Source organism: Corapipo altera, unplaced genomic scaffold (genome assembly GCF_003945725.1).
Source record: "Corapipo altera isolate COAL_440 unplaced genomic scaffold, ASM394572v1 2b, whole genome shotgun sequence".
NCBI classification, from domain to species: domain Eukaryota; kingdom Metazoa; phylum Chordata; class Aves; order Passeriformes; family Pipridae; genus Corapipo; species Corapipo altera.
This window is the reverse complement of record NW_020884874.1, coordinates 19,429,503-19,442,128: the sequence shown is the minus strand read 5'-3', so window position 1 is coordinate 19,442,128 and position 12,626 is coordinate 19,429,503. Positions and strand designations below refer to the sequence as shown.

Sequence of the window (12,626 nt, the reverse complement as noted above, 5' to 3'; positions counted from 1 at the left end):
TCTGTCCCATCTCTGGACATACACTGTTCTAAACCAGAACATCTGAAGGTTCTCATTTAATTTGAAAAAGAAAACAAGCCTCAAATCACCATTGATTCAAAAAACAATTATTCAAGTCAGCACACGATGTAATGTGTTATCACACTGTGCCCTAACTCACAACTAGAGGACTCTACTTTGGATCTTTCTGGCCACATTTTTAGGGTGTGGAAAATTTCCTTTCCACAAAACTTGTTGATAACCTTTTCCAAGCAGGCAAGTGGGTGTGTTTCAAAAATTATCATTTTTTCAAGAGTATATCTGTGTTCCCATTAAATGGTTGCTCATGCTGGTGTGAGAGAGAGTCAAGACTGTGCCAGCAGGTGTTGGTAAGGGGCAGTGAACAACTTGAATAGATGGAATGCACTGGCATGTGTGAGGGTGCAGGCCCTGCAGACTGTACTTTTTAGGCAAGTGGACTGGATTACTTTGTGTGGTGCTGCTAAGGTTTCTATGTCTGGCTAATTCTGTTGTTTGTTCTGCAGGTTTGTTCGGAATTAAAAACATTGTTTACGTTTATTCTGACCAACATAATAAAAAAACCCAGACTTCCAGGGTGCAAGATATATTGTTTTTTTAACAAAATGAATGTTTAAAAACCAAGATTTTTGTCTGTAAAAGTATCAAATTAGAATCCTCTACAATTCATATAGTAGAAATAATGTAACTCTACTTATTTGTGGAAGGCAAGTACTGTATCTTTAAGTTTATATCTGTGCCCTAGGATATGGTGTCCTGTTACAGCTAAGTAAAATGACTATGTGCTGTTGCTAAAAATAAACTGCTTCTGATTTCCTCATCCTGCCCACATGTACTCACTGCTGTGTAGTGATTGCATGGTTGCAGGTGTGACGTTTCACACAGGCTTCTCCACAGCAAGATTAACCCTTCGAATGCACAGTAGTCTTCCACACACTCTGTCTTAGCACAAGAAAAGAAGCAGGACCAGTCTGAAGACAGACTCCCTCTATATCTAAGCCGATTTAGCACCAAATTGCCTCCTGTTTCACAGAAGTTCTCAGGTAACCGTCATCATCAAGCAGGAGCAGAGATGGGGGCGGGTACGGTACAGGAAGAGTGGATTGAGAGGATAGAGGTGTGGAAAGCAGACAGACTTCTAGATAAGTTTCCCCTTACGTTGTCACAGCAACATATAGCTTGGACTACTGCAGTTTTGTTAAGTTTATTCAGTGTGTTTGTTTGTTAACTTGTGTTAGTTCCTTGTTCCTGGGTGAGCTCCCAGCCCTGCAGGCAGTCTGCAGATGGAGGCAAACAGGGATGCCTCCGCCCCACTTTACTACGGAAACCCCCTTGTCCCGGCAGAGTGACACATCCACCTTTCACTGGGGTGAAGAGTGAGCCAACAGAGATAGCAGAAGTCTACTGAATCAGTGACAGAGAAAAGTATACAAAAAAAATTGGACTGTTAGTTCTAGACATGTTTTTAATGACTTACTTTTTTATTGGCACAATTAGTCTTGGCATTGTCCAGTATTTTAGTTATGTTCAGTTGCAACATCCTTAGTGTGTGCTGTTATACCTTCCTGTATGTCACGCTTGGTTCCAAGATAATGTTTTAACAGACCAGCAGTTACTCCCTCTTTCAAAGTTGAACTTTGTCCCTCTTTTCTTTTCTATGCATGTTCCTTTTGCACTGTTTTCCATGAGTCAGAGTACTCTGGGAGCTGCAAGGCACCAGCCATGCTCCCTTCCCAGCCTCTCCTGCATGCTGGGGTATTCGCACTCGCAGTCCTTCAGGCCCTTGCCTCCGACACCTTCATTGCAGCCGTCTACGAGCACGCGGTCATCCTGCCAGATCCCACTGACAAGCCTGTTTCTCCCGATGATGCTTTGGCCCTGATGAACAAAAACATGGATGTCTTGGAAGGGGCCATAAAGGAAGCTGCCCAGCAGGTACTAGTTGTATCATGAGGGTTGTTAATTAGTGTTTTCTGCTCTGCCTGACCCCCCTGGTTATATGTTGATGGGTGAGCTTTTAACAGAGCTTGTTGTGACAGGGTGCCCACATCATTGTGACTCCTGAAGATGGCATCTATGGCTGGCAATTCACGAGAGAATCCATCTACCCGTACCTGGAGGATATTCCTGCTCCAGTGGTGAACTGGATTCCCTGCACTGACCCCTCAAGGTGATTCCTTCTGCAGTGATTTATGTGGTTTCAAACTAGTATCTCATGGAGTCATGAGCAGCTCCCACTAAATGCATAGGAACTGCTAATGTTTTTGACATAAGTTTCAATTAAACTTGAGTTTGAAGGTAAGTTACATGATAAAATATATAGCGTGTCAATGACTAATTGGTGAGGGAAACATTAAAAACTTTTTTTTTTTTTAATTAGGCATTTCAAGGAGAAATTCAAACAACATACAGAATTTGAGTTATGAAAAGTAGAGGAAATGTCTTCTTTTTGGAAAAGCTTTGATGCCAGAATATGCTGCTTCTCATTCTACTTTCAATTTTTTCACATTATTTTGAATAGAACTGACTGTAAGTTATTAACACTGGGTTTTCTTCATTTTTTGTTTGTCTTTTACAAATACCATGTTCAAAAAATGCACACACACCATTTTTCTGGATAGCTAAGAACTAGTTTCTGAGCAGCTAATAATAGAGGTGATGAGATCAGTAGTCAAAGTTCAAACCTCAGAGTGATACAAACCCAGAAACTTCTAATCGTAGTTTTCCACAATTAAGGTAAGATAAAGTCTGAATTGCTAGAGTCTCTGTGATGTAGAACATGATCTGTCATTCAAGCAGCATATTCCAGCAGTGACAAACTAACCTGTAGTTGAGTGCTGGACTTCAGAGTCTTACCGCTTACACTGAAGTGCTCAGCTGTGGAACTACAACCATGGTCTGCCTTCTTCACCACAGTTTTCTGTACCTTCTTGATGAGGAGGAGCTTGTTGTTACATCTGTAAGGATATAATTCTTCAATGGTTCTGAGAAGTGTCATAATGGGGAACAGTGCAGGATGTGCAACTTTTTACTGCGATATAAGTAACTAAAATATACAGCCTTTCAGTGAATCACAGAATCACAGAAAATGCCAAGTTGGAAGGGACCCACAAAGATCATCAATTTCAATTCCTGGCCCTGCGCAGGACCATCCCCAAGAGACACACTGTGTGCCCAAGAGTATTGTCCAAATGCTTCTTGAACTCTGTCAGGCTTGGTGCTGTGATCACTTCCCTGGAGAGCCTGTTTCACCACCCAATCACCCTCTCCGTGAAGAACCTTTTTCTAATATCCAACCTAAACCTCCTCTGACACAACTGCAGACCATTCCCTTGTGTTCTCTCACTGGTCACCAGAGAGAAGAGATCTGTGTCTGCCCCTCCTCTTCCCCTCATGAGGACGTTGTAGACTGCGATGAGGTTTCCGCTCAGTCTCCTCCTGGCTGAACAAGTCAAGTGAGCTCAGCCACTCCTCATACAGCTTCCCCTCAAGGCCCTTTACCATCACTGTTTTCCTCCTTTAGACGCTTTCCAAAAGCTTAATGTCTTTGTGGAGTGTGGGGTGGCAGTGTGTCTAAGCAAGTCTTTATTCCAGTTCTTCACACAGTTTTTGCAGAGGTGATCTCACTGTTCTAAATCAGGGGTTTCATTAGCAGCTTTTGGTGATATAACACCTGCCATCACCGTCTGGCATACCTCATTCCTTGCTGCTATATGTGTATCTTGCATGATGGTCCTCCTTGTGTGGCCCGTGCACACCTTGCAAAGCCATATGCATTGCCACATTGCAGAGGGGGATGGCTGCTCTCTTTATGGCCTAGTATGAGTGCTTCAGATGTGGTACCAGCTTCTGGCACATGGCCTGTCACATCTTTAAATTAATAACCCACTGCTCTTCATGCCATGGCTAGAGGTCTAAGTGCTCCTGCCCATGGGAGGAGGTGAATTGCCTTGACCCTTTCCTTTGCACTATTCCACAGCTCAACTCTCTTAGTATGCTAAGGGCCCAGAGCTATGGTCCTCAGGTGTCACTATGCCAGATGCTAAAATATTTTCCAGTGTGACATCAAGTTAGTGTCTTCCTCTGGAAAAGAGTCCTCTTCTAGCCTTTCCCAACCCGAAAATTATCTGCTTACTGCAGAGCACATTCCAGGTGCTGAAGGTGACTGGCAGACATGTCCCTGTGTACGCCAATGGGAAGGGTCCAGGACCTACCCCAAGGTGCAGGAGGCAATCTGAGGCAGCACTGCAGCAACTCTGTGTATCTGCCTGCCTTGCCATGGCTACAGGGTTGAAGGTGCAGCTGGTGTACCCTCAAGCACTCCAGTGATAGACATAACTGATAGCACAGGTTTTGTTAATGTTTTTTTTTCCTTCCCTAAAATACATTAGATTTGGTCCAGCACCAGTGCAGGAACGACTCAGCTGCATGGCCAGGAATAACTCCATCTATGTGGTTGCAAACATTGGCGACAAGAAACCATGTAACTCCAGTGATCCCGGCTGCCCCAGTGACGGTCGCTACCAGTACAATACGGATGTCGTCTTTGATCCAGAGGGGAAACTGGTGGCTCGTTACCACAAGGTAAAGTGGCCTTGGAAAGGCAGGAACTAATTTTCCACTACTTCCAAAATGTCTCATTTGGAAAGAGAATTAGATGCCAGTCATTGTCCCATGTCAGAGTTCTGCTTCTGTTTATAATTTAAAAGAATATCTCTCTTGCTATGAAGTATTGATGCCAAATTTGCATTTCCTGTCATGTTTCTCAAAACAGACTGGTATGAAAAATGATTGCTCTGGTGCAATTTAGTGGCATATGATTTTGGTTGACTTCCGCAGATCATTAAATTCCTACTACTGGAAATCCTGCTGCTTAAGCAGCTTCAGTTTTCAGTGCCAGGTTTTTACCAGACTACCCCTTCATGTTCCAGGATTTGAAAACATTCATCTGTATCTCATTATAGATGAGTACTCTGATTTGAGAAAGACAGGCCCCTTCCTATAAATTTTTTTCTGATGCTGTTTCAGCACTGTTTTTGTACAATGGGAATTATTTGGACAAAACCATGGACCTAAAATGGGTGTTAAAAGAGATAAGGGCTTTGAAACATTTGCACCCAATGAAAGTTCTTTCAGTATTATGTTCTTTCCTGCAAGTTCATCAAAGTTGTTTCGGAATTGTGTGCCAGATATCATGCCAATGTGGCTAGAGTGAAGTCAGTTGTTTATTTAATGCACTTTGGGCCCAGTGTTTCACCTTATTGTTCAGAGATGATGCCAAGATATTTATTTGTGAGCAAACTGGGTGAAGGGAACACTGATAATGCGAGTCTGGTCCCCCCCTCATTCCAACCTAGCATGACCCAGGTGCTGAATTATAAGTTCAGTAAATTTGGACCACTTTTCTGGCTTGGTGTCCATGTTTATTGTCCAGACCACTTGGACAGTAGTAAAGAGTTGTTAAAAAACATGTATGTGAAGGAAAAAGGAAAATGTTGGAAACCAAGAATGTTTGTAAACTTGGATTTTTCTGTTTGCTGAGATCATCTGCCTTTCCCCCATCAGCCCATCCTTCGTTTTCTTCTCTGTTCTACAGTCTTCCAGTACTGTCTCATGCTTTATGCTGGTGTTGTGTACTTACAGTACTTCTGGGCATCTCCACACCAAGGTCACCAATTCTGTCTCTTGGCACCAGAACCTCCCTGGTCCTCTTAAATTATTATTATTCTTCTGTGGCAATTTTGGTCACCAGAAGTATAAACCAGGTAGGGAGAGTGGAGAGATTATTTTTATGATGACAGCAGCAGACCTGAAGACAGCCAGCTGCTTTCCTAGCTAGATGCCAGGGCAATATGTGTCTCCCCATATCCGTCTTTTGGGTACTATCATCATACAATTTTAGCCTGACTTCCTGCATGTGAGGGGTTCCAACACAGGTCAAAAATTTTCACAAGTCTTTCTGAACGTTTTAGGGAATGACTCCAGGATCTCACAGTAAGTGCCTCTAAATGATTTCTGTTTTTTCCTTCCCCTACAGTATAATCTTTTTACAATAGAAACTCAGTTTAATTACCCAAAAGAGCCGGAAGCTGTCACCTTTGAGACTCCCTTTGGGAAGTTCGGCATTTTCACTTGCTTTGACATCCTTTTCCATGAGCCTGCAGTGGTCCTGGTGAGCAAGATGCAGGTGGACACTGTACTCTTCCCGACGGCTTGGATGAATGTCCTGCCATTTCTGACTGCAGTTGAGTTTCACTCTGCCTGGGCTATGGGTATGCGTGTCAACATGTTAGCTGCCAATACTCACAGAACCAGCTTGGCAATGACAGGTAATTTCACTCTGTCCGAAAAATCTTTATAACCGTGAATCTATATGTCTTGTTCTACAAGGTGATTTTGCAGAGGAATATAATGTGTTTATCTGGAAGTCTAGTCACCAAATTTTAAACCTGATAGATTCCATCCCTACTGTTGCCATACAAGACACAGCAAAACTTGTAGTGTTTTCTTTGCCCTAGCTTCTTAGGATTTTCCTATGTTTCTCTAATGTCTCTAAGCAATTAGTAAGTTACTTACTACTTACTGTTCCTTATACCTGAATAGAAATTTTGCCACTTAGGCTCTTTTCCTCTCCACTTCTAAGTCTATGATTGAATGCCAAACTGTAAATATACTTGTAAATCCTGTACATGGCTACATTTATTCTGGCCAAATTAAAGACTTACTTGTAGCCGTATTTAACATGGTTATGGAAAAGCTTTAAAAACAAGCTTTCAGACCTGTTGCAGTAACACTGCTAAGAAGTCTACATTTTCACTTTACAATGTAGGACTGATTTTTTAGAGCTTAGTTTATAGGATAGTATATTTCAGTTAGACCAGTATCCTCACTGAGCTGTGAAACCACAGTATTATCTTTGGGCTTCTCATTTGAGATGCCTGAGAGGCTTCTGCTTGTTGTCCGTTTTATGCGGCTCTTCGGCAGTGATGGGTATGACAGATCTACTTTGATTTCCCTCGGTTGCTTGGTACTGGTCAGATGTGAATTCCCCACACTGGGAGGAGTTCTCAGCCAGTTTAAAGAGGGCTGGACAACTGCTCCCTCCTTATGTTTTCACCAGGACCGGCCTGTGATACTTGACTATGTTGTGTTTTGGATTGTCTCAGTCATAGGTGGTCCTTTCACTTCAATCAGATGAGAATAAAGGAATTACGAAGTGACTAATTGCATACAGGAGAAAAGAGAACTGAGGAGGCTATAAATAGAATCAGAACAGAACAGAAATAACATCCTCTGCCTTTGGCTACACTGAGCAGACCTCATCCAGGGGAATAAATGATATTCTTTGCCAAAGCACGAGCTCTTTGTACTGAGTTGTTAATGGTCACCTTTAGTGAGACTAAAATTTCTGTAATCTTTATGGAATAGTTGATGAGCTAGCAATAGGGACACTTAAAAGGACAATATGATTTTTTTAATTCTTGAACTGACTGTTATACTCTCCTCAGGGAGTGGTATTTATGCACCAGACGGAGCCAGGACATACACCTACAATATGAAAACTGAAGATGGTCACCTCCTCATTGCCGAACTAGATGCACACCCTTGTCTTTCTCCTGCCTCCCCACCTGCTGTCAGCTGGAGCTCATATGCTTTGAGTGTCAAAAGACTGTCTCAAGATAACCATGATTTCACAGGAATCATCTTTCATGACCAGTTCACTTTCACTGAGCTCACTAAACCTGGGGGAAATCTCACTGTCTGCCAAAAAGATCTCTGCTGTCACTTGAGCTACAAGATGGCAGGGAAACGAGATGATGAAGTTTACGTACTGGGTGCTTTTGATGGGCTTCATGTTGTTGAAGGACAGTACTATCTGCAGGTAATTCTTTGGAGGGGGTTACTTGCTTTAGGAAGCTTTTTTACAGGGAGAAACATTTGGCTCCGTGGTGGAAAAAGACAATGATTCTCTTGTATGTTGGAGTCTTGGTGTTGGTTTTGTTAGCAATGGAAAGGAGTTACTAAAACACCCAAGCCTACTTAGCTTTAAAACCAACAAAGGCAGGGGAGAGGTGTCTAAGCTTCTTTTAAATTCCCAGAGTGTACTCACTATTTTTTTGGGTGTGCAATATTGGCTAAATTTAGGTCCTCTTCTGTGACTATCTGCAGTAATTATTCTGAATCTCCTATGCGTCACAGAATCACAGAATAGTTAGGATTGAATGGAGATCTCTGGAGATCATATAGTCCAACACCCTGCCAAGGCAGGGTCACCTAGAGCAGGTTATACGGGAATGCATCTGGGTGGGTTTTGAATGTCTCCAGAGAGGGAGAATCCACGAATATCCTGGGCAGCCTGTTCCAGTGCTCTGGCACCCTGAATGTAAAGAATTTCTTCCTCATGTTGAGGTGAACTTTCTTGTGTTTTAGTTTATAGCCATTGCTCCTCATCCTGTCACTGAGCACCACTGAAGAAAGTCTGGGACCATCCTCTTGGCACTTTGAGATATTATATGCATTGATAAAATCCCCTCTCAGTCTTTTCTAGACTAAACAGACCCAGCTCCTGCAGTTTCTCCTCATAAAAGAGATGCTCCAGACCCCTAATCATCTTTTTGACCCTCCCCTGGACCCTCTCCAGTATCCCCTTGTCTTTCTTGAACTGAGGAGCCCAGAACTGGACACAGTACTCCAGATGGGGCCTCACTGTATCTTCCTCAGAGAGTTGCTATTAAAAATCAGTTGGTTATAGCTATCTTTATGAGACAGTTTAAAGTCACAGAGATGTTAATTTTTTTTCATTACCCACATCATAACAATGAAGTTTACTGAAATGGCATATGACTTTTACTGGAAATATCCTGTCTTCCTCTCTTTTAATCAAATGTTTGGGAAGACAGTGAGTTACATCCTGGTTGAATTTGCTTAAAGCCATATCTGAAAATATTCTTTGCCTTCATAATTAAGTTATTGTGCCACCAGACTATACTTTTTTTTTTAGTTACTTCTGTCTGTCAACACAGCCTCTGCATACCAGCTGGTACAGACTCCAGGATATGAGGGAAGGTCTTAAACAGAAAACAGCTCATCTAATGCATTTATGAAGGTAGCTTGAACAAATTCAGTTCTTGGTGAGCTTGGTTGTAAAATTTATTTTAGTGGTTGTAGAAGCTGCCAGGTAGTCTCTACGAGTACTGAAAGTTCTAGAGAAGACAAGAATTTCTACTCTTCCTTTTTCCCTCAGTATTTTTTCATTTCTTCAGAACATATTCTTTATTTCTCTGCTTATTTGCATTTCAACAAAAAATTTTTCATTGAAGAATAATACTTCTGATTTTTGCAAGTATGCTTCTGTTCCCCAATATCTGACAAAATAGAAAAACTCCATGATTATGAGCAAAACCAGCCAACATCCTTCAAATCACTGCTGAATAATAGGAGTGCTAGCACTCTGTTTCATATTTCCTCTTGAAGACCATAAATATTCATCAGCTGGATAATTAAGGACAATAGGGAAACACTGATTCCTACTTTCCTCTATGTGCTACAATTGCTAACACTAAATTCTAACAAAAGATGCTAACTTCATCACCTTGGCCTGTATTCACCAGGATTTGGATAGGGAATATCAAATTCAGGTTTCCCATGGACTACCAGGCCATCTAATGAGGTGTCATTACCAACATGTGCAAATACTAGTAGGCAGACCTGGGTGTATACTTGCACAATGTACCCATGAGAAGGACTCTGTTTCATTTGCCTAAGATTTCCATTCACAAACTTATCTTACACATGGGAAAGGAACCTTCAAATAAGAGAACTGGCAATAGGAAGAATTAGTGGAAGTGACAAGATTGAGCTTCAAAGGTGAAATAAGGTGCTCTGGCAGCACTTACATCAGAGGCAGTCTATTTGTAACTACTAAGGCAACGCAGGTCTGGAATACTGCCAGTCAGATCAAGGGGTGAAAAATAAGGTACAACTAAGAAGGAGTTGCCTAAAGATTATGAAAAAGATCCTGTGACTCTCATCTGCTCTGACACATACCAGCTTTGATGACACAAGGCTTTCCTATCAGAGTGTTTCTGTCTTGCTAAATACGTTGTTGTCTTCTCTTCCCTGTAGATATGCACACTGCTCAAGTGCAAGAGCACAGACCTGGACACGTGTGGGCAGCCAGTGGAGACAGCTCAGACCGAGTTTGAGATGTTCTCCCTCAGCGGTACATTTGGCACCAACTATGTCTTTCCAGAAGTGTTGTACAGTGGAGTGCAACTGGCCCCTGGGGAGTTCAAGGTAATGGAGTATCCTGGAGCTGTGTCATGCCAGGTCCTCTGCAGGATAGTCATGGAATTAACTGTGTCAAAGCAGCCAAAGTGAACTTGCTCATAGTGAATAATTGATCTATTAAATACCTTTTAATGAAATCACTAGTTTCAGTAAGAGATAGGGTCTGATGTTCCTTCTTCCTGTTTGTCACATTTTTCTGAGCTCTTAGTGTGTTCATATAGGTACTTCTCTAATCACATTCTTCTCTTACCTTTTTCAATCAGGTACTGAATGATGGGCGCTTGATAAATAAGACAAAACCGACAAAACCAGTCGTTACAGTGACGCTTTTTGGACGGTGGTATGAAAATGATCATCTGAAACAAGACCCACAGCCAGCAGCCTTTCTGTGATTGAAGCTGAACACTGTTTCCAAATGAGATACAGCGTCCTCTACTACAACAAAACCTGCCACCACTTCTTGGTCAGAACACGACATGAATCATCATTTCTTGGAAATCTCCGTTGAACCAAAACTTGGAATTGAAACCTCAAGTTATTCTGCTTATCAGTTCTGAAAAACAGCTTGACAACACCTCCTGTCTGCACTGGATGCTATTCAGTGATGGAACTGTTTGCAACGAGTGAACAAGTATCACATAGCAGCTCCTCGCTCACATCTTCTCTATATCTTTCTAGTCGTATAACACCAACATATTTGAAATAAGCCTTGTCCTTTGCTCCTTCCTGTTAATACTGAGTAGTGCTGCCCTGTAGATGAATTTGCTCTAGGGATTAGAGGATTTAGAGTTCTACTTCAGACCAACTACTCCTGGTGAGAAGACACTGTTCACGTCTTTGGTTCCTCATCTCCCCCAGTGACCTGTGTTTTTGTTGCTGCTGCTGGACCCTAGTGACCTTCTTTCAGCACATGAGTTTATAAACATGTGCATGATTTGTGGCTGTGTCCTTAAGAGTGGTCAGAGACCTCTATTAATCTTATTTCTCCTTCCTTTTCTCCACACTGGCACCATTACTTGCCTCACCATGATGCTCTCAAGGTCCTCAATCCCATGTATTTCTGTTATGGAGCTGGTGAGACACTGGGAGTGCAAATACTTTCCAAACTCCAGCATTGATTACCACTGCTGTGTGCCATATGACCTTTTTTGTTTTCAAATGTAAATAAATAGTCACATGTGACATAACATAGTCTCATGTCTAATAAACATAATGACATGTTTATCAAAAACCCCAGACAATGTCCTCTGACTCATGAAAGCTCAGCATCATTGCTGCTAGAGCCACACTGTCTTAAAACCTAATTCACTGTTGGAGTCAATTACTGTCTGACCACAGACTGATCGTGGTCCAGCAAGGGATTATCCAGTGTGGTCCTCTTCCTGTGGGTACAAATTCAGTGCAGATACTGTACTTGTGCCCTGGGAACCTAGTGGGTGATACCACAACTTTCTCCCAGGGAAAGGATCCGGATTTAAGGAAAGCACCCAGGAAAGTCTCATCTTAGCAGGAGTTGTGTGGCCACTCTCAGAACTGAGAGGCAGCTTCTTCAGATTTGCTCACTGCTCTTGCCAGTCTCTCTGGATAAGGGAATGCATGCACTTGTAGTATATAGCTTAGCCCTGAATCTGGTGAGTATCTTGAATCCAGGATTTGGTTCCAGGCCATTGTTTTTTGGTTAAGGTATATTTGTATGTTGAGTATTTTCCTGTACAAGACTGGCATAAGCCATCATGGCACTAAATTCTTTTTGCTACAAAGATTGCATAACACTTATTGTGAAATGTGTTATTGTGTAAAATGAGTCAAGCATACAGAAAGTAATCTTATACAAGTCCACCCATTACCCACATACCAACTTACTCTGTATAAAGACAAGGCTGTGCGTAGCCACAGATAGCAATAAACACTTCTTCGAGGGCAGTGCAGCCAAAAACCATTTTGGTACCTGACACCTGAGTCAGAACCAAAGAAGGTAAGAAACTTGGGTAACCAAATACAAGTGATTTTTGTGCACATGCATCTTTAGCTTTAAGATTTCTTCTGGAGTGATCTGTAGGCATAAGAAAGCAGGTTGCAATAGGCAAAATTTAGAAATTGTGGCTCCTATTCATGATGCTCTTCAAACAGAGACCTTTGGGCACCAGAGATCTTCAGAGCTCAGATATTGAGTGGTGGGTGTGCTAATGGGTTTGCTCAGACAATCAGCCTGCCTGGTACCACCCTGAGATGTGCAGCAGCCCCCAAAGACCCTGAAACTCTGAGCTGGTGCTGTGCTGAGCTGGGGTGGCACAGGTAGTGCCCATGCTGGGGCCTGG

General features: G+C 42.3%; 1 protein-coding gene across 1 annotated transcript; it reads left to right on the top strand.

Moving 5' to 3' along the window:
• The first annotated feature begins 903 nt into the window (after window positions 1–903).
• On the top strand, window positions 904–11,539 carry LOC113942866 (pantetheinase-like). Its single transcript, XM_027634016.1, has 8 exons — window positions 904–1,061; window positions 1,712–1,953; window positions 2,058–2,188; window positions 4,410–4,602; window positions 6,056–6,347; window positions 7,527–7,900; window positions 10,144–10,314; window positions 10,572–11,539. The coding sequence occupies exons 2-8, from the start codon at window positions 1,741–1,743 to the stop codon at window positions 10,698–10,700; spliced, it is 1,503 nt and encodes a 500-aa protein (XP_027489817.1). The 5' UTR covers window positions 904–1,061; window positions 1,712–1,740; the 3' UTR covers window positions 10,701–11,539.
• Window positions 11,540–12,626: the final 1,087 nt, after the last annotated feature.